General features: G+C 39.6%; 1 protein-coding gene across 1 annotated transcript in view; it reads right to left on the bottom strand.

The window, feature by feature from the left end:
* The window catches only part of PDCD11 (programmed cell death 11), a 1,563,481-nt gene that overhangs the window by 291,215 nt on the left and 1,246,994 nt on the right, over nucleotides 1-25,272 (bottom strand). Inside the window, 1 exon segment of the mRNA XM_044056566.1 lies at nucleotides 147-269. Within this exon segment, the coding sequence (XP_043912501.1) occupies nucleotides 147-269 (123 nt within the window).

Here is a 25,272-nt window from a genome sequence, read left to right on the forward strand (position 1 = left end):
ACTTGCAGCAAAAGCCATTCTTGAAGTGGAGCTGTCTTTTACATGAAGGCAAATCAAAGGCAGCCAAAATTCTGGAAATTATTTTAACATAAAGGCACACATTACATAGATTATGTAGATTAGCCTAACAACAAGAAAAAACATACCTTAATACTTTAGCTGTGACAAGTTTTCCAACAGGAATGATCTTTTTCAACATGTCAAAATCTTTTACGAAATATTCTGTGACATGCTGGTACAAAACCCGTCCTTTGACAGACTCAGACAAGCTATAAAGAGAAACACAAAAATTCTAATTGCCTCCTTTTACGTAAAACAGCATGAAACCATAACCAGCACTGCAGATTACTAGAATATCCTGTCTCAAAACAACTCTGTTCAAACAAAGTAATTAAAACAACTTTAAAGTACCGTTCTGTTCTAAATACAAGAGACACGATGGCAACAATTTATCAGCTACAGTATTTCTTAATTTTGACAAAATGGACACATCACAGTACAATTATACTATTAACACTCAAAAGAACAGGAGTGTAGAACACTCACCAGACATGAGAAATATCAGCTAAGATTATGTTTTGTGCAGATGTCAGCTCGTTAGAAAGTGACTACAAAATACATTTCGAGTTTCCAAACATTAATAAGGGCGCACTTTTTCCACAAGACCACATGCACTGTCTGAACTATTTTTTTTTTGCTACACAGTGTGAATAAAAGCAATGGCTAAAATGACAAAAATGGGATAAATTAAGTAGTACCAAACATATCAATACTGCAGTCAGCCACATCATGCTCTAATCCAGGGGGAAAAAAGCACTAAAATGTGAGTGGAACTTGGTGATTACAGGCATAGTACACATAGTAACTTTCTCAGACGTAGACATATCCTGGAAGACCTTTCCTAGAAGTCTGCTAAATACAAACAGACATCAACCACTACACCAGGAATAAATTGGGATCCCCAGTAGGCTATTTATCTCTCAAGGCTCTTACGTCACAGGTCTGGATCAGTGCTAGACTGCATGATGCTCTCAGGTGAACATCTGCATGACAAAAAGAACTAAAGCTGGCACTGGTAGATGCCACCTATATTCTAGGTATGTGAAGACTTCTGAAGTAAGGTACCATCAAGCCCTGCTATGGGACCAAGGTTCTCAGCTCTGAAAGTTAAGCCAGATGTCTAACTCAGACAGCGGCACAGGCCTCCAAGTCGTTACTGCAATAATGATGCATGGGAAACGCAGTAGTTTTTTCAGAACCTTTCCAGACGATACAACAAAGCCTTCCAAACATTCTATAAAAATGTACATTCATATCACGCCAGCCTAATCCTTTTAAGTGGGCACAAACTGCTGGAAGTAAGAGAATTCCCTAAGAGCCTAGGAGTCTCTCAGATACACAACAATGACATTTTCCACTTAGCTGCATCATCCACCATGGATGACATCAGTCTTGCGATTAAGTTAGTTACTTCAATGGATTTGGAAATGGAATTAAGCAAAGAACTGATGCTACAAAGAGCACCTACTTTACTCGGAGATGTCTGCTGTTCACAGCACTCTACTAGCCCTTTCAAAATTCTGTAGTGTAGTCCTGCCTAAGCCCGACTAAGATCATAAAATTTCTAATTACAGTGAGGATATACTACATGCTAGAATTGTAGCCTAAAGACTTCCAATGTATTCTTCCCTATCTGATGTATTCTAATCAGGTGGGTTTTATCAATAGGAGATTAATTAGATACTCAGTTATTTATTATTACCAAGGCAATCCAGTCAGACTACTGATAAACTGCAGCAGTATCAGCAAAGTTTGATGAGACATATGATACAACAGCAGGAGGATACCTGTGTGAAGCAAATCATTTCTTCATGGATCTCTAAGGCTGTTTCTTTTTGTTTCTACTTTCATGGGAAACCCCTTTCTGCTTCAGTAAAGGCTCATTATATTGGGGCTGTGGCTTTCACTGGTGCTTTTTTCAAAGGACTGGATACCACTTCCATCTCTGAAGATGCTACTTGGTCCTCTGTCCATACCTTTACCAAGCATTACAAATTGGATGTTCTTTTGAGAGCATGGCTTGGCTTTGCCAGAGCTATCCTGCATGTTTTTTTCAAAATGGTTCTTCTGGGCCTTTCTTCTCCAAAGTTTTCTCTTATTTAAAAAAAATACTGCAACAGTGACATAGTACAGTTGTGTAAAACCTTAACATTTCAGTAGATGCCCTTCTCTTCACTGTTGCAGTATTTGCTCCCTACCTCCACCCCCTTTTTCCTCTTCTTATTTTTTCCTTCTGGATGCACATGTTCCGCCTCCTGACTGTTCCTCCTGGGGCTACTCAGTTCTGAGGTATGTACATCCTTATGTGACCTTTATGCCCTATGATGTGAGCGGGGATCATATATACGATGTCAGACATCCTGGAAAACCTAAGGCTTTTGTATACTGGCTGGATGTTGGGCTACCCTTGGCAGGAGATCCCTTATGTAAAGTATATTACAACAGTGATATTGAAGGAAATCTTAGATAATGCACATATACATAAATAAAAGCATTAAAATATCATTATGGTACTGAGTATTTAAGCAGTGACTTGTTAAAGATATTTACACTGCATACAACATGGCAAAACATGCCAGACATGTATTTAAGACATCTCAGAAATGCTTATTCTTATATTCTTTAAAATTATGTTCTTGTGCAAAAATGTTGCAAAGTACAATAACTGCTCACTTAACTAATGTAGGCTTAAGTACTGATCTAAGTAAAGGAATGGTTCTAAACAATTCAGGGACTCATTAAGACAAGTACCTAAACTGAATAAGGTGGGCTAACATACAGATGCATATATTGTTAGATCTTTCCAAATACATAAGGAAGCGTTTTTTTTTTTTTTTTTTTTTGGAATGCAGACAATATGATCATGCAAAGAGAAAAAAGTAAAAAATCAGGGATGCATGGAATGCAATCTGGGTTTGACTATAAAAGAATATAAGCAAAGAGATGCGACTACTTTACAGTCCTACTTCATTCCTTAATATATTGCCATTGCTCGACTGCATAAACATTCCAGTACAGACTGAATCTGGACAATTTAACCAGTGCTTTGTTACTATACCTCCAGAGGGAGTCTGAAGGCAGTCAGCAATGATCAGTACGTCTATCATTAAACTGCGATATCCCTGTGGTTCGCCCTCCAGGCAGAAAGCAGAACACCACATCATATACCTTAGGCTACTACAGCAGTAATCCATATGAAGAACTTCTCCTGTTTTGAGTCAGGTGGTCTGCAAGCTGAGGCAACATTTGGCACATAGCTCTGTCTTGGCCAAAAAAATGTCACAGGGATTATTTCTGGTTCTTCATCCATGATTTTATTTTATTTTAAAAAGAATTGGAGGAAAAACACAAAAGAACAGATCTGAACAGTTCAAGAAGACGGCATCTGCTTTCCATGCTTCTGGAATTGCTTTCTTGTCAAAAACAATTCTCAGCTACTTGTTCAGCTAGGAGGTACATAGATCTACTTCAGACTCAGAAACACAACTTTGCTTAGCGTCACTAACACAATTTGCTGTGAAGGGATATAGGCTGCAGCTAGTATTACATCCACTTTCAAAGCTATCTCCCACACTTTCATACCTGCTTTGCAGCCATACACCATGTACAAATCCATCCTTGCTTGCTTGTTTCTGTACCACAAATACAACCAAAAGGAGACAAGTACAAAACAATACTTCAACCAGAAAAATATACTTGTCGAGGAAATAAGGCAACTTCTGTTCTTCTTTAAAATGTTTTAATGTTCCACCACAGGTAAAAAACACGCCATCCAGGAGCACAAAACACAGCAACAGCAACAACACAAAGAGCATAAACGCCGATAAAGACCACTGCGTTTTCGTTTCAGAAACTTCTTCCGATGAGACTAGATACATATTGAAGTTTCATGAAGCTCTTATATACTCTCCACATTGAAAATCAACCCATAATTAACCAATTAATTACCCAATTAAACAATTAAAATTTCAAAAGTGCCCAAACCTTATATGGATTTCCTGTGTACAGCCGAACTACTAACTTCTTTCTATTAGTTCCTTTTTAATTAAAAACACATAAAAACACATAAAATTAATAATTTTTTAAAACTTTTAAAAACCTTGTTAAGATAAATATATTCATGAAAAGAGTTGGAATGTGAATATATGACTCAGAACACTCACTTTACAACTTTAAAAACTGTTATTATAAATGTCTTGAAAAAAGCATATTCAATTCAAATACTAATAGTGCCAACTATAGGTCAAATTTAGTACTGCTGCCTAATAGACAATTAATTGTACACTTTTAAGTCAGTAATACATCTTCATTAGGAAATTTTCATCTGTATGTAGAGTGATGCATGGGGTTAAAAAAAAAAAAAATTTTTTATATATGTTACTAATAGACATGTTAAATTAAAATGTTAGATTAATAAATAAACAAATTAATCAGCCCACTATAGGTCCCACGTTGTTTATTATTATAATTTATTAGATCTCATCTTTAAAACTGGGGCTATAGATAGGGTCTCATTTAACCCAGGGAATTTATACCCTTCCAGGTCCAGTTGCCATACCAGTTCTTTATATTCGATCGAGGTTTCCCATAGACCACCCCTCGGGTCCAATTCTACCACATCTAGTACAAAAAAAGTGTAGGTAGCTCCATCGCAATTTAATGTATGCCTATACAAGGCATTAGTCCCTTTTTGATTTTTAATATCATAACAATGTTCGTAAATCCTATTCCTTAACATTCTCTCGGATTTACCAACATAGAATGCCTCACACTTTAAACAAATAGCTAGATAAACTATACCCTTCGTTTGGCAATTGGCAAAATGTTTACTGGGAATTAAAATATCCCTGCTCTTGAGGTAAACCGTATCCTTCGAGGCAACAAAAGGGCATTGGTTGCATCTACCACATTTGTAGGTACCGACCTTGCCTTCCCTAATAATGCCACTTGTTTTTTTCTTTTCTAATACATTTTTTATACTTTTCCCCTTTCTAAAGGTACATTTAAATGTTTTTTTAAAAACACCATTTAAGTCCGAGAGTTCACTGAAATTTTTCCATTCATTCTCAACAATTTTCCTAATTTTGTATGCCTCTCCACTAAAATCCATCACAAAGTTGCCATTTTCATTACTAGTTCCATTATTACTATCTAGCTGCCAATTCATTTCACCTAATATAGGCTTATATTTGGTGGCTCTTCCCATCTTGACTTCATTTTCAATTACTTTTATTAATCTAGGGGGGTACCCTCTCGCTAAAAACATCTTCATCAGGATCTCACATTCTGACTCAAAATCTTTTTCTCTTTTTCGTTTGCCAATTGCCAAACGAAGGGTATAGTTTATCTAGCTATTTGTTTAAAGTGTGAGGCATTCTATGTTGGTAAATCCGAGAGAATGTTAAGGAATAGGATTTACGAACATTGTTATGATATTAAAAATCAAAAAGGGACTAATGCCTTGTATAGGCATACATTAAATTGCGATGGAGCTGCCTACACTTTTTTTGTACTAGATGTGGTAGAATTGGACCCGAGGGGTGGTCTATGGGAAACCTCGATCGAATATAAAGAACTGGTATGGCAACTGGACCTGGAAGGGTATAAATTCCCTGGGTTAAATGAGACCCTATCTCTAGCCCCAGTTTTAAAGATGAGATCTAATAAATTATAATAATAAACAACGTGGGACCTATAGTGGGCTGATTAATTTGTTTATTTATTAATCTAACATTTTAATTTAACATGTCTATTAGTAACATATATAAAAATTTTTTTTTTTTTTTTAACCCCATGCACTCTACATACAGATGAAAATTTCCTAATGAAGATGTATTACTGACTTAAAAGTGTACAATTAATTGTCTATTAGGCAGCAGTACTAAATTTGACCTATAGTTGGCACTATTAGTATTTGAATTGAATATGCTTTTTTCAAGACATTTATAATAACAGTTTTTAAAGTTGTAAAGTGAGTGTTCTGAGTCATATATTCACATTCCAACTCTTTTCATGAATATATTTATCTTAACAAGGTTTTTAAAAGTTTTAAAAAATTATTAATTTTATGTGTTTTTATGTGTTTTTAATTAAAAAGGAACTAATAGAAAGAAGTTAGTAGTTCGGCTGTACACAGGAAATCCATATAAGGTTTGGGCACTTTTGAAATTTTAATTGTTTAATTGGGTAATTAATTGGTTAATTATGGGTTGATTTTCAATGTGGAGAGTATATAAGAGCTTCATGAAACTTCAATATGTATCTAGTCTCATCGGAAGAAGTTTCTGAAACGAAAACGCAGTGGTCTTTATCGGCGTTTATGCTCTTTGTGTTGTTGCTGTTGCTGTGTTTTGTGCTCCTGGATGGCGTGTTTTTTACCTGTGGTGGAACATTAAAACATTTTAAAGAAAAACAGAAGTTGCCTTATTTCCTCGACAAGTATATTTTTCTGGTTGAAGTATTGTTTTGTACTTGTCTCCTTTTGGTTGTATTTGTCGTACTGATTATGGAGAACGAGGAGGGCACTGTTACTCAGGAAGAGGGTGTTGCTCGTGTGAGCAAGTCGGATAAGATTGACAAGCTTTCCGACCAATTAACTCAACTTCTTGAGTTAATGACGAGGGAGAGCGGAAGTACACCACCGGGATCGTTTTCTTTTTCTTTTCCTTGCAACCAGGAAGCGCATCTGCCGAAAACTAGTGTGACGGCCATAAGAACGGATGAAGTAGGTCCTGTTACCATTGATGGCAACGCGAAAAAACGGAAAGTGAGTGAACTGGATATTCCCAGTGTATTTTTACATGACAGTGACAATAATGACCATATAAGAACTGGCGTGAGTGGTGAGAGGAACACTGGAGCGAGACCGAAGGATGGGAGGACTGTTGGTTATGATTTTAGGGACGCTGTTGCTGGTGTTCGTACAACAAGAAATGTTTCTAATGACCGAATGGCAAATAATAAGGACAGTCGATTAACTGACTTTTCAAAAGTATATAATTCCAAATTTAGTTTTAATGTTAATAATGTGTCGGAAAAGAGACCAAATGATGTGCATTCATCTTTTGACAATAACCTTAATGTGCTTAATGACTGTTTATTTAAGTTAAAAAATCTTGAACTAGAGAACACTTACTTAAATGAATGTTTGAATTTGAAAATAGTGCCCAAGGGCCTAAGGGTGTGTAAATACCCGAACAAAGTAAATGTTGGTAGTGACTTTCATGGGGAATTGGTGGCAATCTTTGATAACTGTGGTTTTAACATTTTAAAAGCTATAATTAAAGAAAATGATAGAGTGATGGTAGGACTGCATAAAAGGGTTGACGAAGTCAACAATTTAATAACTAATGATTTATTGTTTACAGTGGAGGGGAGTAAAAGGTGTTATTTTTCCACACTTAGCAGTATTGAGAAGAGTATAGAATCTATATTCCAAAGAAAGTGTAGGAAACTAGAAAGAGATTTGAACGAATATAAAGAAAATACACATTACCCCAAACCAAGAGGTATTTTCTCTACAAGGGAAGGGTGGGGTGCCCATATGAAGGATGTAGAGGGGATGGATATTGATGTTATGAATAATGTAAGGAATGATAGTGAATATGAGGCCTTTCCACCGCTGAGAAGATCTGAAAGGATTAGAAACAACTATGAAAGGAACCACCAGGCAAATTACCAAAATAATTTTAATCAAAATAATTTTCAAAAAAACTACCAGGGGGGGAAGGGACCTGTACACAACAAATACAGGCACTATTAAATACCCCATTGAACCACCCTGAACAACATAAGATTAGTAATGGAATCAGTAAGGATGGATATGTATGGGCTAAAAATGACTATTGTATTTACAACTACACTACTTTGGAAATAAACGACACTTTTTTCAATCTATTTATGAAGGGGTTTAAATTTGTACCAAATAAAAAAGCAGACATTAGCAAGGTCTTGATTGACTTGAAATTATTTCTTAGAAAGAAGAATCTGGAACTCCTGTTTCAAGATGACCAAGGGGGACGAATTAATGAGGATACCTTGAGAAGAAAAAGTACATACAATCCCCCTATGAATCCCCAGCTCAAAAATTTTGAGACTGTTATAGAAAGGAAGATTAGAAGTGTGGTTCATAAGAACTGGGTGACACCTAATTTAACAAAGGAAGAGTCAATATTACTACACAAACTATCTAATGACCCTACCCTATAGAGTAATTAAACCAGATAAGGGGGGAGGTACAGTGATAATGGACCAGTCTTTGTACACGATTAAAATGTTGGAAATATTAAAAAATGGGGATAGGTATGAATGTTCTTCCCTGAATGAGATAAATATAGGTAATAGAAAGATTTGGTTAGCTTTGAACGATTTACTCCTTGAAGGAAGTATCGACATTAATTTGTTTAAATATTTAAATGTAACTAAACTTCGAGTACCTACAATCTTTGGGGTCCCCAAAGTACATAAGGATGTGAATAATCCACCATTGAGACCGATTGTAGCATCTGAAGGGTCTGTGACGGCACCCCTTGCAAAATGGCTGGATGAAAAGTTAAAAATGGTGGTTAAGGAAAGCTCAGGGATAGTTAAAGATTCCTGGGACCTGTTGAAAAATTTGAATAAGGGTATCTTTGATGAGAAAATCATGTTCATAACTATGGACATAGTTGACCTTTTTTCCTCTATCCCCTTTGTAGAAGGGTTAGAATGGTTTGAGGAAGGTCTGGTGAACTATGGCAAATTCACCAATAATGATTTCAGGTTGATCTTAACTTTGATGGAACTAGTTTTAAGTAACAATTTTTTGTTTTTTGATGGCGAATTTTTCAAGCAGAAGCAAGGGATAGCGATGGGGGCAAGGTGTACCCCCATTTATTCAAACATTATTATGTCAGCTTGGGAGAGTAAATTTGTCATGAATTCACCTTATAAGAAGTGCTGGAAATTATACAAGAGATATCTAGATGATATGTGTTTTCTATGGGTAGGTACTGATGCAGAATTTGCAGCATTTTATGAACATATCAGTCAGTCCACCTCTTTTTTGAAATTCACATATGTGAAGGATCCAAGTTGTCTAAGATATCTTGATATTTTTATAGGGAAGGGACAAGACAATTTTTATTCCAAAGTGTTTAGAAAGAAATCTTATTCAAATTCGTTTTTGGCGTTTGATAGTGCACATCCACACTATCAAAAGAAAGGCATTGTTAAGGGCCAGTATGTGAGGGGGAGCCGTATGTGCTCTAGAGAAAAAGATTTTGAGTCAGAATGTGAGATCCTGATGAAGATGTTTTTAGCGAGAGGGTACCCCCCTAGATTAATAAAAGTAATTGAAAATGAAGTTAAGATGGGAAGAGCCACCAAATATAAGCCTATATTAGGTGAAATGAATTGGCAGCTAGATAGTAATAATGGAACTAGTAATGAAAATGGCAACTTTGTGATGGATTTTAGTGGAGAGGCATACAAAATTAGGAAAATTGTTGAGAATGAATGGAAAAATTTCAGTGAACTCTCGGACTTAAATGGTGTTTTTAAAAAAACATTTAAATGTACCTTTAGAAAGGGGAAAAGTATAAAAAATGTATTAGAAAAGAAAAAAACAAGTGGCATTATTAGGGAAGGCAAGGTCGGTACCTACAAATGTGGTAGATGCAACCAATGCCCTTTTGTTGCCTCGAAGGATACGGTTTACCTCAAGAGCAGGGATATTTTAATTCCCAGTAAACATTTTGCCAATTGCCAAACGAAGGGTATAGTTTATCTAGCTATTTGTTTAAAGTGTGAGGCATTCTATGTTGGTAAATCCAAGAGAATGTTAAGGAATAGGATTTACGAACATTGTTATGATATTAAAAATCAAAAAGGGACTAATGCCTTGTATAGGCATACATTAAATTGCGATGGAGCTGCCTACACTTTTTTTGTACTAGATGTGGTAGAATTGGACCCGAGGGGTGGTCTATGGGAAACCTCGATCGAATATAAAGAACTGGTATGGCTACTGGACCTGGAAGGGTATAAATTCCCTGGGTTAAATGAGACCCTATCTATAGCCCCAGTTTTAAAGATGAGATCTAATAAATTATAATAATAAACAACGTGGGACCTATAGTGGGCTGATTAATTTGTTTATTTATTAATCTAACATTTTAATTTAACATGTCTATTAGTAACATATATAAAAAATTTTTTTTTTTTTTTAACCCCATGCATCACTCTACATACAGATGAAAATTTCCTAATGAAGATGTATTACTGACTTAAAAGTGTACAATTAATTGTCTATTAGGCAGCAGTACTAAATTTGACCTATAGTTGGCACTATTAGTATTTGAATTGAATATGCTTTTTTCAAGACATTTATAATAACAGTTTTTAAAGTTGTAAAGTGAGTGTTCTGAGTCATATATTCACATTCCAACTCTTTTCATGAATATATTTATCTTAACAAGGTTTTTAAAAGTTTTAAAAAATTATTACTTTTATGTGATATTATGTGTTTTTAATTAAAAAGGAACTAATAGAAAGAAGTTAGTAGTTCGGCTGTACACAGGAAATCCATATAAGGTTTGGGCACTTTTGAAATTTTAATTGTTTAATTGGGTAATTAATTGGTTAATTATGGGTTGATTTTCAATGTGGAGAGTATATAAGAGCTTCATGAAACTTCAATATGTATCTAGTCTCATCGGAAGAAGTTTCTGAAACGAAAACGCAGTGGTCTTTATCGGCATTTATGCTCTTTGTGTTGTTGCTGTTGCTGTGTTTTGTGCTCCTGGATGGCGTGTTTTTTACCTGTGGTGGAACATTAAAACATTTTAAAGAAGAACAGAAGTTGCCTTATTTCCTCGACAAGTATATTTTTCTGGTTGTTTCTGTACCACATCACAATTGTTTTTGTTTTCATCTGTAGAACCACCTAGTGGTGAAGGCTTTTAGGGCAAACATGACAGTAGTCATCTCTTACATTTATGCACCTTTTCCTTACTTTGTCCTCTGACCTTTCTTGTATCTGAAGGTTTCTCAATTAATCCCCTCAGGCCAGGTATGAAAAATCTGTGGTCAGAGTCACAGTGGATAGAAATACCCCAAAGGACTTCAGGTCACATTGTTGAATTAACCATAAGACTTTCACCTTTGAAGCAGGGGAGAATAGCGATTCTGGTCTCTAAGGGATGGGTATGCTGACAAAGAATAGTTGTGCAAGAACTTACCATAACCTTAGATGTCCTTCTCTTCCATGTTGCAGTATTCATTACTGTAGGGAGGTTGCTGCCTGCAGCACCAGACATCCGGCCAGTATACCAAAGTCTTAGGAGCAGGGGTACGTGCGACATTTAATGTCAGAGCCATAAACTGACATTGGCTATAAAGGTGACATCTGCACGTACCCACTTCAGAATGGACTGCCACAGAGTAGTACCTCTGGAAGCAATGAAGAGGAAGGAGGAAGCTTTTCAGACCCACATGTAATACCAGGCTAAAGGGTGCCTCCTGGAGGCATATGCCTGATGCTGAGGTTTGGTAGATGGAAAGAAATCTGTCCCCTCAGGTGGCTAAACAGGTAAAAGGGGGGTAAGGAGGGTGAGACTGAATACTGCAACATGGAAGAGAAGGCCATCTAAGGTTATGGTCAAGTTCTTACACAATTATTCTATGTCCTCCTATTCTCATGTTGCAGCATTCATTACTGTAGGGAGAGTACCAAAGCTATAGATATGAGCCTGGGAGAAAGGATGAGGTCCCTGGTCTATTAGGCCATGCAGAATGGACTTGGCAACACTGCTTCTGGCCCTAGAAGCCAAATCTAGTTTGTAATATCTGATAAAGGTATGGACTGATGACCAGGTAGCGTCTAGGACAAAAGCGTAGTCTACCTCCTTGAAGAAAGTAGCTGAGGATGCAGTTGCCCTAGTGGAATGAGCCCTCACACTTTCAGGTAGGGTTTTGCCATGAAAAAAGTAGCATGCAGAGATAGCCTTAGATATCCATGAAGAGAGAGTCTGTTTAGAGACTGCCTTCCCCAAGGCCCTTGGGTGAAAGCAGACAAACAGCTGGTCTGACAATCTAATGGCTTGGTCTTGTCCAGATAATACCAGAGTTGTATGTGGACATCTAGGGAATGTAGAGTTCTTTCAGAGGAATTTTGAGGTTGAGGGAAGAAGACATGAAGGTTAATGGTCTGATTCAAGGATAGCTCATTAATCACCTTAGGAATGAAGGAAGGGTTAATCCTGAGGGAGACCCTGTCTTTATGGAAGATGAGGTAAGGAGGGACGACCATCAGGGCTTGGATTTCAGATACCCTCCTTTTGGACGTGAGGGCCACCAGTAGTACTGTTTTTCCAGGTACATAGCTTCAGTGAAGCAGAGTGGGCTGGCTCAAAAGGAAGTAAAGTGAGTTTTTCCAGGACAAAATTCAGGTCTCATGTAGGAGGTATTTGTTTGCAGGGGGGTCTGATATGGAGGACCCCTTTTAAAAAGAGCTTAACCTCTAATCTGGATGCCAGAGGAGGTACCAAAGGAAAGCAAACAGAAATGTCAGACAATTGTACCTTAACAGAAGAGTATGCTAATCCTGAATGAAGCTCACACAAGTAAGAAAGGACCATAGGTACTGGAGTGAATAGAGAGTCCTGGTTTTTCTTATGACACCACCTGGAGAATCTTTTCCATTTAGCCACATCATTTCTCCTGGTAATGGGTTTTCTGGCCTTCTGCAGGACATTGAGTATGTCCTCTGAGTATAGGTGCCTGAAGGGGATAAGAACCCTATTGCCCATAAAGTGAGCCTGAGATTGCTCATCTGAGGGTTTACTAGGGACCCCTGTCTTGTGTGAGTAGGTCTGGACAGTGGGGTAACCTGTGGTGATTGCCCTTGGCTAGTAGATGAAGAAGGGGAAACCAATTCAGTCTTGGCCAGAAGGGAGTCAAGCAACAGGATTTTTGGTTTGTCCCTCTGAATCTTCAGGAGGACCTTCTGAATCAGTATTTTGGGGGGGGGGGGGGTTAGGTACAAATGTCACAAGACATATGGTTGTGGGCCCCCCTTAGACAAAACAAGCACTTATCATGCGTGTCCTTGTGTGGAATTTGTCTTCCACAAGCACAGTTCCCTTTTCTATTTGACATGTATGTCTGAAAAGCTAAGGAATAGATAAACCCAAAGGGTACTTATCTGTAGCGGACGGCCGTTAAATGAGCAAACTGCTTCCCAAAGCTAGAGATCAGAGGTCCGAAGAGCACTGCGGCATAAAAGTTCTAAAGTGGGTACGTGCAGATGTCACCTTTAAAGCCAATGTCAGTTTATGGCTCTGACGTCAAATGTCGCATGTACCCCTGCTCCTAAGACTTTGGTATACTGGCCAGATGTCTGGTGCTACAGGCAGCAACCTCTCGACAGGAATGAATATTGCAACATTAGAATAGAAGGACATCAGTTTCTTAAATACCATTAGAGCTCTCATGTGCAAGCATGATGCAATATGTCTAAGTCTAGCAGCCTGCAAACCCCCGTCAGAACTCTTGTCTTTTGCAGAATGTTTTGAAAGTATCCAGTCAATGGCAGAAGGTAGGTTCTGCTACTAAAGAAAATGTCCAGACAAGCCCGCAGGAAAAATAATTTTTGAAAAGGGACCAGTCATGACATTTTCTTGTTGACTATGAACCTCAGGTTTCTGAAGCAATTCAGGGTGAAGTCTACAGCCTGTTGGGACTCTGCCAGGAACAGCCATTTATCTATGCATGGGAAATCTGTACACCCTTTGGTCTGTAAAATGCAGTCATTAGAATTAGTCATTTTGTAAAGGTTCTGGGAACAGTGGATAAGCCAAGGTCTAAAGATATGAACTGGAAGTGACCTCTCTGCTGTAAACTTTAGGAATTTTCAGTGTTTCTGGCAATGGAGGTATGCTGACTCTAGACCTAAAGGATAGCTCCCTGAGTGCATTTCATTGAAACACTGTCAACAGATTTTGAAGGGTGAAGATTTTGAATTTTGGAACCACAAAGAAATTGATGAGATAGGGATTTGGGGACCCATTTAGATGGTAACCTGGCTTTCAACCAAAATGTGGCTAATGTAGTAAGAAACTCATTCCCTGTCGCTCAACGTACAAGTAAAAGCATAGCATCTAGGTCCAGGGAAGTCACTGTGCTACTGTACTCAGCCATCATCAGATGCATCACGGAGTACAACAAACTCTTTGGTATGTACCTGATCAGGCACATGCAACACAGAGGTTTCTCACAAAAATATTACAGGGTGTAACACAATGTCTTATGCAGATCACCGCAAAGTCCTATTTGCTATACTCTGCTTACCACAGACTGCCAAGAGACAATTTATGGCAGGCATACAAGGCATGCTCTGATGGACTTTCTGTATATATGCAAAATGAATAACACCAGGACTATGAAATCTTTAAACACTGCTTGCAACTTAAACATATGTTGGAGGAACAGATATGTATCTCAGAGAATCCCCATTCTATAGAAAAGGCTTCCCATCAGTGTGAAGCAGAGCCCTTCCCTAACCTTATTCAAACCAAACTGGGACCAGTGGATGAAAAATCAGAAGTTCACCCCTGGTCTGATGCCCATGTCTCTGATGGACAGACACAGATGTTAAATCATGCCGCAACATACACTCCTTAAAAAAACCCTCCAAGGCACAATAACTTGGGGGATACATTTAGGTTGCATAGCTAGGCTTATAAAGGCGCCAGTAGTCATTAGTCTAGTATAGGTCTATGAACCTTTAGAACAGAGTCTAGTATACACCTATAAACCTACAGTAGAGATCTAAAAATGGGCCACTAGGGACCATCTTCCTTGAATCTAGCAACAGTTTTGAATAATAGCCTCATTTTTCTCCCCCGTGGACTTCTTCCATGTCTCCAGGTTGAATCATGACTTCTGATATGAGGGCCAGCTGGTCATTGGGAAATGATGAAATGCCTCCTAAAGTCTGTATATCTAGGAATTGTAATCTGCAGCCTTTTTGGATGACGTTTAGTGTCTACTTGTCTTGTGTGATTTCCTCTTAATTTCTTACACAGGACAAACACTCTCCAACTTTTTCTAATGAGGGAAGCACAGTAGATGAGGAAGAATTGGTTAGGTGTACTGAGTAATGGCTAATCCTTCCTGGTGCCTTGGCCCAGAGTGCCTCATGCGTCTCTGGGTTTACCTTGCCATTCTTTCTTAAATTTCCTCTTCTTCTCTTTGCCAGGTCTAGCACCATCGTATTTAGAGTCAGACAACCAATTTTTTTGCTGTCATATCCCTGCTATATAATGGAGGAGTTTGGGTCTGAAAAGTTTGCCTTGCAGACTGCACATTTCCATTCTCTTCCAATTTCTTGTTAATCTCCTAAGCAGGCAGTCCAAATAGAATGTCTTAGTTCAATAGTGCAATAAGGATCGCTGTTCTAGCATTATTTGTTAAAGGCATGGTCCTGATCAGGCAGGTCGTCTTATTAGCTGCTGAACTACATGATGCACCCCCCCCCCACATTACAACTACATTTCTTAGAGTGCTCAGTCACCTTAAAGGGGAGATCACATAAGTCCAGCATCTCTTGCTTCAGATCCTTGTATACAATCCCCTTCTGCCTTAATCCTCATTTTTTTCTAACAGGGATTGCTGGTAATTAAGCATGTGGGGGTGGCACTTAAGGCTCTAAGGGGTAGCCTAAGTGTAAACTTATTTTCCCAAATCTGTTGCTCACTCTGCTCTACTTAACACTGGGAAAAGGATTCCTAGTTGGAGGCAAGATAGCTGCCTTGCTGGGATCCACAGAAAGTACATAAATGTGAGGGTTTCTATGGAGATACATATGAGAGCCCTTGACCCTGGGGAACCAGTAAGGCTTCCAAGGAGCAAGAGAAAGGGAATCGGGCTTCAGAGATACATTATTACACACTCCTTCCAGGACATCTAACAATGAAGAGACTTCTAGATGATTAACTTCAGTTAAGTCAGTACAAGCTTTTTAACTTTGCTCAACATAAGAAGATGCTTTGGTTTCCTACTGGAAAACTTTCATTGTGTGAAAGGGGCCCCAAAGAAAAATTCCTCTGGTATAGAAGCAAAGGACAAGGTGCCTTCAATACTGAACCAGTTTTCAGCAGCTGATGTCTGGCTCACACATGCCAGGCTCATCAGTTTGAGTCATGGGTGTCAGAATCCTCTTGCAGAGGACACCTTATGTACAAAAGTCTGTCACTCTTCAGAAAGGGCAAAATACTCAAACAGCTTAGCTAAGGACTCATCAGAAGGAAAGCAAAGGAACTAGAGGGGATAAGAGGCACTTCTCTGTCTAGGCAAGCTGGCAACAAGCACCAGTTTGTGCTTCGGCACTTTGTTTTTCGTGATTTCAGAAAATGAGGCCCTCCCTGGAGGCATAATCTCTCTGGCAGTGAACAGACCTTGATGTGGTCACCAGCAGCTCTCTCTTGTACAAGAATAGTGATGATCACACTTTCCCTTCAAGGTATCACAAAGCAGGAATCTGAAGCCCAAGGGCCTTTAGCCTCAAGAAGAGTATCACATCCAGCAGGACGAGCAAAACTCAGAAGTCAAGGGTGCCTGCAATCATGCCAAAGGTCCTGGCTGAACCTTACTCTGAACTGAGGCTGCAAAAGTATTTCACTATGTACAGGGTCACTGGACCCGGGGAAATCTACAGACAGAGACAGCCTCAACTTCTCAACACTCCTTCCTCTTACTGCTATACTTTTTCTCACACAAAGCTCAAGGTTTTGTCAGATGCCGTACTGGCACAGAATGAGGCTCATGCTGCAGTATGTATACAAATGCCTAGACAGACCAACATCTCCTACAGATTGTCCTAGGATAAAGTACACTGCAAACAAGAGTCTGCCTTGGCCTCTGGTCTAAAGCAGAATAAACACTTAGAATAAAAATCCTTGTGGAGGTTGGCTTGTCACACAATTAGCCTTTACTAACCTTCCTCAGTACTAGAGTGAATATTAGACAATGGCCAACTCATTGCAAATTAAGACAGGTAAGATGACAAATCACCTATGGGGTTACTTATCTGGCTGCTGACCAATGGACAGTTTGCTGCAAGTAATACACTACTGACCAGAAAGATCAAAAGAGGGCATGAGCAAATGTACCCCCCCCCCCCTTATACCACTGAAATTCCAGCACACTTGGTGAAAGTGCCAGCCAAAGCCCTGGAGTAGTAGTGTAGGGCACTGGAAGTCAAGCTGGCTTCAGGATATCCCAAATGTGAAGACTGCAACAGTGCACATTATGATTTACACCAAAAATGTTTTTGTATGCAGAAATTTGGATACATTTGACAAAACATCTAACACTAGGAGTTACATCACTTAAAAGGAGACAAATTTCCATCAAAGCAGCAAAGACTCTTTTTAGGTCTCAAACAAGTGCAAAATGATTAACTGTGATGCTTCAGTAATTAAGAAATGATCACATCAGTACACAGGTTTTGTTAAATCATTATAGGGTCATAGGGGTTTACTAGACTAATGATCACAGGGGCCTTTTTAAGTCTAGCCATGCATCCCAAATCTCTGACAAGTTTGGGTACCCTTGAGAAGTGTAAGTAGGGGCTTGGGAGGTGAAACATTTACAAGCAAGGGCCCGGTAGATTAACCATTTACCGGCTGCCTGTGTCCATTAGAGACATAGGTGCCAAGCCAGGGATGAATTTCCTGTTCCCCATCCAATTCTTTAAACATTGTACCATGTATCTCAGAGTAAAATGGACACAGGTTAGCAATTCTTAAGCAGTACCTTCCATGACCAAACACAAAACTCAACCATCCCGGACAGTGTAAACTAAACAGGGAAAACTAGAAAAAGCAGCCTCCATAGGCAGCTTAAGTCATTAAAAAGCTGTTTTGCCCGAGAAAAAAAAAAACAAAAAACATAAAAAAAGGAGGAACTTACCCATCAGTGTAGAAAAAACTTTTCTCCTTTTCTGGAACACTTTGTGATCCTCTGAGAGGGTTCCACAAAGAGGATTCTCATGTTATAAGGCATACAGAATGGAGTGGCAGAATAGAACAGCTTCAAGCAAACTACATAGAGTAAACATGTAACAGTGGCTGCTAACTTTACCATCACACATCAACACAGTCAAAAAAAAGTGCAGCAGATAAGAAAATTCAGTGAAATGCTATAATAAGGGTTTTCTTCCTCACAAATCACTGACCAGAGAATCAGGAAGCCATGCCAGATTTATTTTCCAGAGCCTCATGTATAAGGAAAGGGACCTAGGGCAGGTGAGACAAAAAAAGCTTATAAACCTAAGACCTGAAGAGGTAAAGGAGAAAACTGTCTCATCAAACTTCTCCACAGCTTCCCCATCCTTCTTTAATGGGGCAGACGCAAGGCACTGAAGTCTCCAGCTTTTATGTAATCAGTAAAGTCTATTAAAAAGATGCTAACAGAACATGATGCATCTCAGCATGGAAGTTCTATAGCACATACATATTCTGGACACTGAAGAGACAAGTGTATGGATGCTTCCATGTTGTGAAAACAGCATCTTTCAGGGAAAGACATCAGGGATGCAAAGACCCAACAAGCTTTGTATCCATTTTCTGGGAAGAAAGTCTACAGGACAGGAGTCAAGAGTCAGAATGCTTCTCCAAAAGACAGGTTATTTAAAGTGATGCTAGTGGCAGTAAAAAAAAAAAAAAAAAAGAAAGAAAAAAAAAACTTTGTCTCAGAGACAAGAACCTTGGTTCCCTGTGATCCCCCATCCCAGAAGTCTGTAGATACTAGCCTTCTGAAAGCTAGGCCTATGCTACTGTTGCATGGCAAGTAGCAGGTATGTACTATGGACAGGTGACACAAACAAAATGAGATGGCTGCAAGCAAAAGAGAGGGTAGCACATCAGCGGACTAAATAGGAATCTGTGCTAGTACTAGCTGATATTCCTTGACAGTGCTCATTCTAACTGCTCAGTCAAGACCAACGACATCAAACACCAAAGTTTAATGTCATCCAGTTGTCAAAAAAGTGCTAGAAAATAGAAATCAAAATCTATACCAACTCTTAGGCAAGTACTGAGTATTATAAAGGATATAAAGGAAATGGAAATAGGACCTTTAGACAATGGAAGACGCAAATTACACAGAAATAAACAGAATCTGTGTACACAATACATATAGATAATGTACAGGAGGAGCGAGATTTACAGCAAGGCAAAAACTCTGCAATTTATGTAATGTCATTGAATAAGAATGCTTTATTTAGGAACAGTTTAGCGCTTTCGTCTTGGTCAAAGAACTGTTGAACATCATACTCACAGCCGTTAAATAATCAGAAAATTCACTAGTCAATGTTACTAAATTGACATACAAATAAACAACTCCCTAACCTGAGTAGGAAAGAGATGATTTGGATTTGAGGCTCAATGCATTACGGTTTCCAGGTCTTAATGATGGTTGTTCTATCTACCTCTACTCAAGCTTAGAAGTCTTGAAGGGTGACTTGGGGGTTAGGTTGGTTGTTTATTTATATGTCGATTTAATAACATTACAATATGACATTTTTAACCGATTTAATTTTTTTATTCCAGGGACCATTTACAATATGGTATTATTGTTTTAATATTTTTTTTCATGTTTTTTTGTTTTTGTGTGTTGCCAGTTTGATTTGTAACTAATTATTTGATTTACTGGTGTAAGTTCATCATTGGTTGACTTTAACATGTGATTAGTGAATTTTCTGATTATTTAATAGTTGTGAGTATGATGTTCAAAAGTTCTGATGAAGTCTTTGACCAAGACGAAAGTGCTAAACTGTTGTTACGAATAAAGAATTCCTTGGTTGCTCAAATGTGCCTGCCTTCCTTGGTTACAGGTTTTTGGCTGTTTATCACTGAATAAGAATGTTTAAAAAGGAAACATACTCATACTGCATAAAAATAATGAAAATGCTACTGTGCTTTGCTTTCATTTCTACTAATATGTACCTATGTGATGGTTTAAAAGTGATTTCATAGAGATGCTTTTAAAAAAATGTAGAGTGAGTGAATAAGGGCCTGAGGGGCACAGCAGGAGTTACAGTAGAGTCTGCTCAACCTCATCACTAAGTCTTTGAGCTAGAGTGAGGTGCAGGGAGAAGGTTCTCTGGGCTTGAGTTTAGCAATGAGAACCTGAAGACATGTTCAGCCTGAGAAGGCCAGTCAGATGCTTAAACGAGATGGCTGACTTTAGAAGCCAGAGACTCGCTTTAAAAAGTTGTTGCAAGGATGCATCTCAACATACTTATGGTCTTCAGATAATCACCAGCAGAAACTGATTTCCCTTAAATGAGGGGAAGGTCACTCACTATGATGGTCTGAAGGCCCCTCAAGAGGTGGATGGAGGTTCTGGTCAAACTCCTGTCTCTGACTGTGTTCAGTGTCTTCGTACCAATCTTAATACTAGTTATCATTCATCATGGACACCCTGCTGGTATCAAAGTAGGTCTGAAACTTCTCTCCTTGCCCATATTCTAAGAAGTACAGTCCACTCCTGTGTAGGTCAAAGCCTGTAATCAGATGATCCAGAACATTTTGAAGACCTAGGGTTTTCTGGCATCAAACTTGTAAGCTTTCTTATGAAGAACACCAAGGATTCATGCCATGAACAGCCAGCTGTAAAAGAAGCAAGAATTTGAAGGATGGGGGTTAGCTGCACCATTCCAATCAGGCTTATTAAATCTCTGTCTGTTTCAGTGGTGGCTGGGAATACAAATAAATTAACATGGAAGTTACAAAGTCTAAAGTCTAGTATTTAATTTTTATCTATTTGTTTGCAAGGGTAAATGCACTGATCAACTGTGACCAATTTCAGACTTTGCAAAGGTGAACTAAACATTTTATAAAAACAGAAATGCAAGTAATAACAGAGTAGCTCAGTCTAAATAGATAGCTATATATATATATATATATATATATATATATATATATATATATATATATATATATATATATATATATATATATATATATTTTTTTTAGGTTCATAGGTAGGTACTAGGTTATCTGCCCGAGGGCATTTATAAGCCTAGCCAGAGTGTGTTGGCTTTCGCTGCCCCATTGATTTATTAACTGATCCTCTGTCAAGCAGAGCCAATGAAGTGATCCCAGGGGTGCATTATCTGTTACCCATCCACTCGTCAAGGTTTCTCTTGAAGAGTGTTAGTGAGGGGCTCTACCTGATGCAATTTGGAATTTTGTTCCAAAGCATGGGGAATCTCTGTGACAGGAATCTATCCCTCCAGCATGTTCTATTCATTGTTGTGGTGAGGTTTAGCTCACTAGAGCGCATGGCTCGCAGTGACTTGGATTTCTTTAGGTGGTGCATGTCCATCAATTCTGAGTTGGACATGGCTTTGTAAGTCAGGCAGAGATCACCTTTGAGTAAGCAATATGCCACTGAGTACAGCCAGAGTTTTTTCAGTCGGGCTGCATGGGACATATGTTTGAGGCCAGTAATCCTCTTGGCGAGGTACTTTTGTGGTCTTTACAGCTGTTGGAAGTGTCTTGTGAGGTACATCCCAAATGGGGCATTGTACTCTATGATGGGTCTAATGAGTGACGAGTAGAGGGGCACTATAACCTCTATTTCTAGATGCGAACCCTTTAGTAATTAGATGGGCCACATACAAGGATTTCCTAACTACTCTGACAATATGATTGTCAAAGGAGAGATTACTATCTACCTGGGTCCCCAGATCTCTTATTACCTCTTCTATATAAAGGGGGCTGCCACTTATGTGGTAATTTGTGGGCGTTTTGTTTTTCCCAAACAAGATGACTATGCATTTTTTGGCATTTAGCTTGAGGCCATGACTTTGTCACCAGATGTCGGTCTCAGTAAGGCCCTTTTGAAGGATGTCCATGTCAGCCCGAGAGTCAATTATGGCTCCCAAGTTTGCAGTCATCGGTGAACTTGGTTAGCTATAGTCCTCCTGTGTGCCTGTACTTCTACGTATATGCAGAACAGTAGGGGTCCCAGGGCAGAGCCTTGCGGGACACCACTTGTGACTGGTTCGCTATTCTTATAGTTCTGTCTGTAAGCCAGTTGGCAATCCATCTCGTGACGTAGGGGTTTATGTTCAGCCTGGTAAGTTTTTCTGTAATACCCAAGTGGGGAATGGTGTTGAAAGCCTTGGCGAGGTCAAGGTAGGCTGTGTGAACCACCTTTCTCTCGTCTATGGCCTTGGTGACTGTCTCAAAGAAGTCAACCAGGTTTAGTAGGCATGATCTGCCCTTAAAGCCAAACTGGGTTGTGTCAAGTGTTAGGAGGTTCCCAAAGTCTTTGTTAATGAGTTCCATGATGATGCGCTCCATAACCTTGCAGACCAGGCTAGTCAGGCTTATGGGGCGATAGTTACCAGGGTCAGTTGTGGCCCCATCTTTGTGGAGAGGAATAACCATTGCTGTGCGCCATTCAATGGGCACGTAGCCTGTGGAGAGGCTGAGGTTGAACAGAGTGTTTAGGTGGGGGGGGGGGGGGTTACTTAGTTCTGTAGTTCGTGCGAGACGCAGCCTAGGACACCATCTGGTCCCACTGACACTGTGTTGTTGGCTTTTGAAAGGGCTGTTTTCACCTGTGCGTCTGTGATTTTTGGGACACTACACTTTTTCAATATTGCTGTGGGTCCTTTTGGAGGGGAGAGGGGGGTGAAGTTTGCACTGAATCTATCTGCCAGGATGTTGGCAATATCAGTAGGTTCAGTATATTTTGTGCTATTTTGCACTAGTTCAGTGCATATCTGCGAGTTGCCACTTAGATTCTTAACATAGCTAAAGAAGGCTTTGTGGTTAACTTTTGAATCCTTGGCTATTTTTCTTTTGAAGTTAGCTTTAGATGATTTCATGAGGCACCTTAGTTTCTTACTGATACTGATTAGGGATGGCTTTCCTTCTTGGGATTTGTTTTTTTTTCTGAACTAGTTTCCTCCTCCTATTTTATAGCCTGTTTATTGCAGGGGTCCACCAAACTGTTTTCCTTCTCTTAGAGGAGTGAGTCTTGGTTTTGCTTTGGATGGCACGATCCATGCATCCTTGTAGGTGCTCAGAGTGCATTTGTAAAGGTTTCTGCATCTTGGGCAGCGTTATCCTTTAGCGTGTGGGCTGTGAAACTTACCACCTCTGTCTTAAGTAAGGTGAAATTTGCTTTAGAAAAGTTTTTTACTGTGGTTTCCTCAGTTGGGGGTGGTGGTGGGGTGTGGACCTCCAGAGTGATTAGTTTATGGCCTGATCTAACCAGTGACGGGTTGATCTCCGGTGAGGAACACCTGTCGTCCATGTTGGTGATTACCAGGTCCAATATGTTTTCACCTCTGGTAGGGGAGTTTACCAGCTGATCCAGGGCATGTGAGATGATGAATTCCAGGAAGTGCTGGGCCTGGGAATTTGTACATGAGTAGTTTTTCCCAGTGAATGGTAGGGTAACTGAAATCGCCCAATATCAGGATGTTCAGTAGGACCTTCGTGTTTTCCAGTGTCTCCAGAAAGGTGGAGTGGTGGTCCTGGGTCATGGAGGGTGATCTGTAGCAGGCCACAATTTGCAATGCAGATTTGCCCAATGTTAGTTGCACATGGATGATCTCAGAGGTATCATGCTGTGCCACTAACCTGGAGGTGTAGGTATCCTTGATGAATATGGATACACCCCCTCCTTTTGTGTTTCGGTCCGTGTTCTGTGGCCGAAACTTGTGCCACGAGTTGTAGCCCGGTAGTGCTGGGGTGCTCTCTGGAGCCTTGAACCAGGTTTCAGTTACTGCACAGATGCCGTTCTCCATACTGAGAAGTGCACCAAGCACGTGCATTTTGAGATTTAAACTCCTGACGTTGAAGTAGCATAACCCTCAGTTTTTTGTTAATTGTGCTGCTTGCGGTGGTGGGTTTGAATTTTGAGCCTTGCCTAAAAGGCACTATGGGGGCAGCAAGAGCCTTGGCCAGTATTCGAAGGCCTAGGGGTGACAGATGCAAGATGTCTCTTGCTAAGCAACGCAGCTTGTCGAACAGGTCGTCCCACGCTGACAGACACTGGATCCCTTTTGAATGACACCAGAAGCTTAGCCAATTGTTGAAATTGATCATTTTTTCTTTATACTGAGGTATCATTCTTGGTGAGGGCAGGATGCTACTCATGGTCAGGGTCATACCAGCCTGAGCTACATGATCAGGAGCTCTTCCATGTCTGTTTACATGTAGTCCAGGGAGGTACATCTCAGGTCATTCAAACCATCATGAACAATGACAGTCATATTTGTACTTGTTCTGGAATGACATGAGTGCTTGTGTTATGTGGTGGATTCTGGATCCCAACAGGCAGCTAACAGTAACCTTCTGCTTGTCCAGCCCAGTGAGTGGGACGTCAGTGTGCCTGACTATATAATCACCTATTACTAGTGTGTTAGGTATGTTATTTCGCCTTAAGGGCTGTGATTGTGCGTCACACTGATTTTGTGTTTTGTGTTCTCTGGTTTGTGACGGGAAGTGCAGGTTGTTTGGGTATCTGCTTTGGCGGTCTCTGATGCTTCTGCAGCTTTTTATTTAGAGCCTCAGAGTATGATTGTGTGCATTTATGTGTATTTTTTGCCAGTGCTGTTTTAGTAGGTCTGTGTGTGGCTGGAGTTGTGGTGCAAGTGTTAACCTTCTCCTCGACTGTCTGTTCCAGTCTTGGGTGGAGACAGCTTAGCTTCCAGTTTGGCTGTATAATTGCATCTCTCGCATACGTTAGTGTTTTGTGGTAGGAGGAGAGGATTGTCTGTGTACATGAGGCAGTTGTAACATTGCCTCAGGATACCCAGATTCACCAGCTGGACTGGAGAGTGCACCTGAAGTTGCCCTTTGATCATGCCTGAATAGTACGGTAAGTTGCTTAGTCACTTGGTTGGTGAGGGGTGAATAGAGAGACTTGATTAGTGTCAGGGTATATTAGTGCTTGCTATTAGGTCTGAGCAAGTGCTGGGCTGTAAGATGCTTTTTGAGTGCTTAGGTTGAGAGACTAGTTTCAAGGGAAAACCTGAAGAGGAGACTTAGTGGAGCCAGGAATAATTTAACCGTAGCTAACTGGCACTGCCCGGTGTGCAAAACCGTGCAAGCACACTTTTTATAGTAGGGAAACAAAAGAGATAGAAATTAGCCCAAAATGACGAATAAACTACTAACTTCTGGGCTTGAACCAATCCTCCAG

Source organism: Protopterus annectens, chromosome 14.part0 (assembly GCF_019279795.1).
Source record: "Protopterus annectens isolate FY-2018-M chromosome 14.part0, PAN1.0, whole genome shotgun sequence".
NCBI classification, from domain to species: Eukaryota; Metazoa; Chordata; order Ceratodontiformes; family Protopteridae; genus Protopterus; species Protopterus annectens.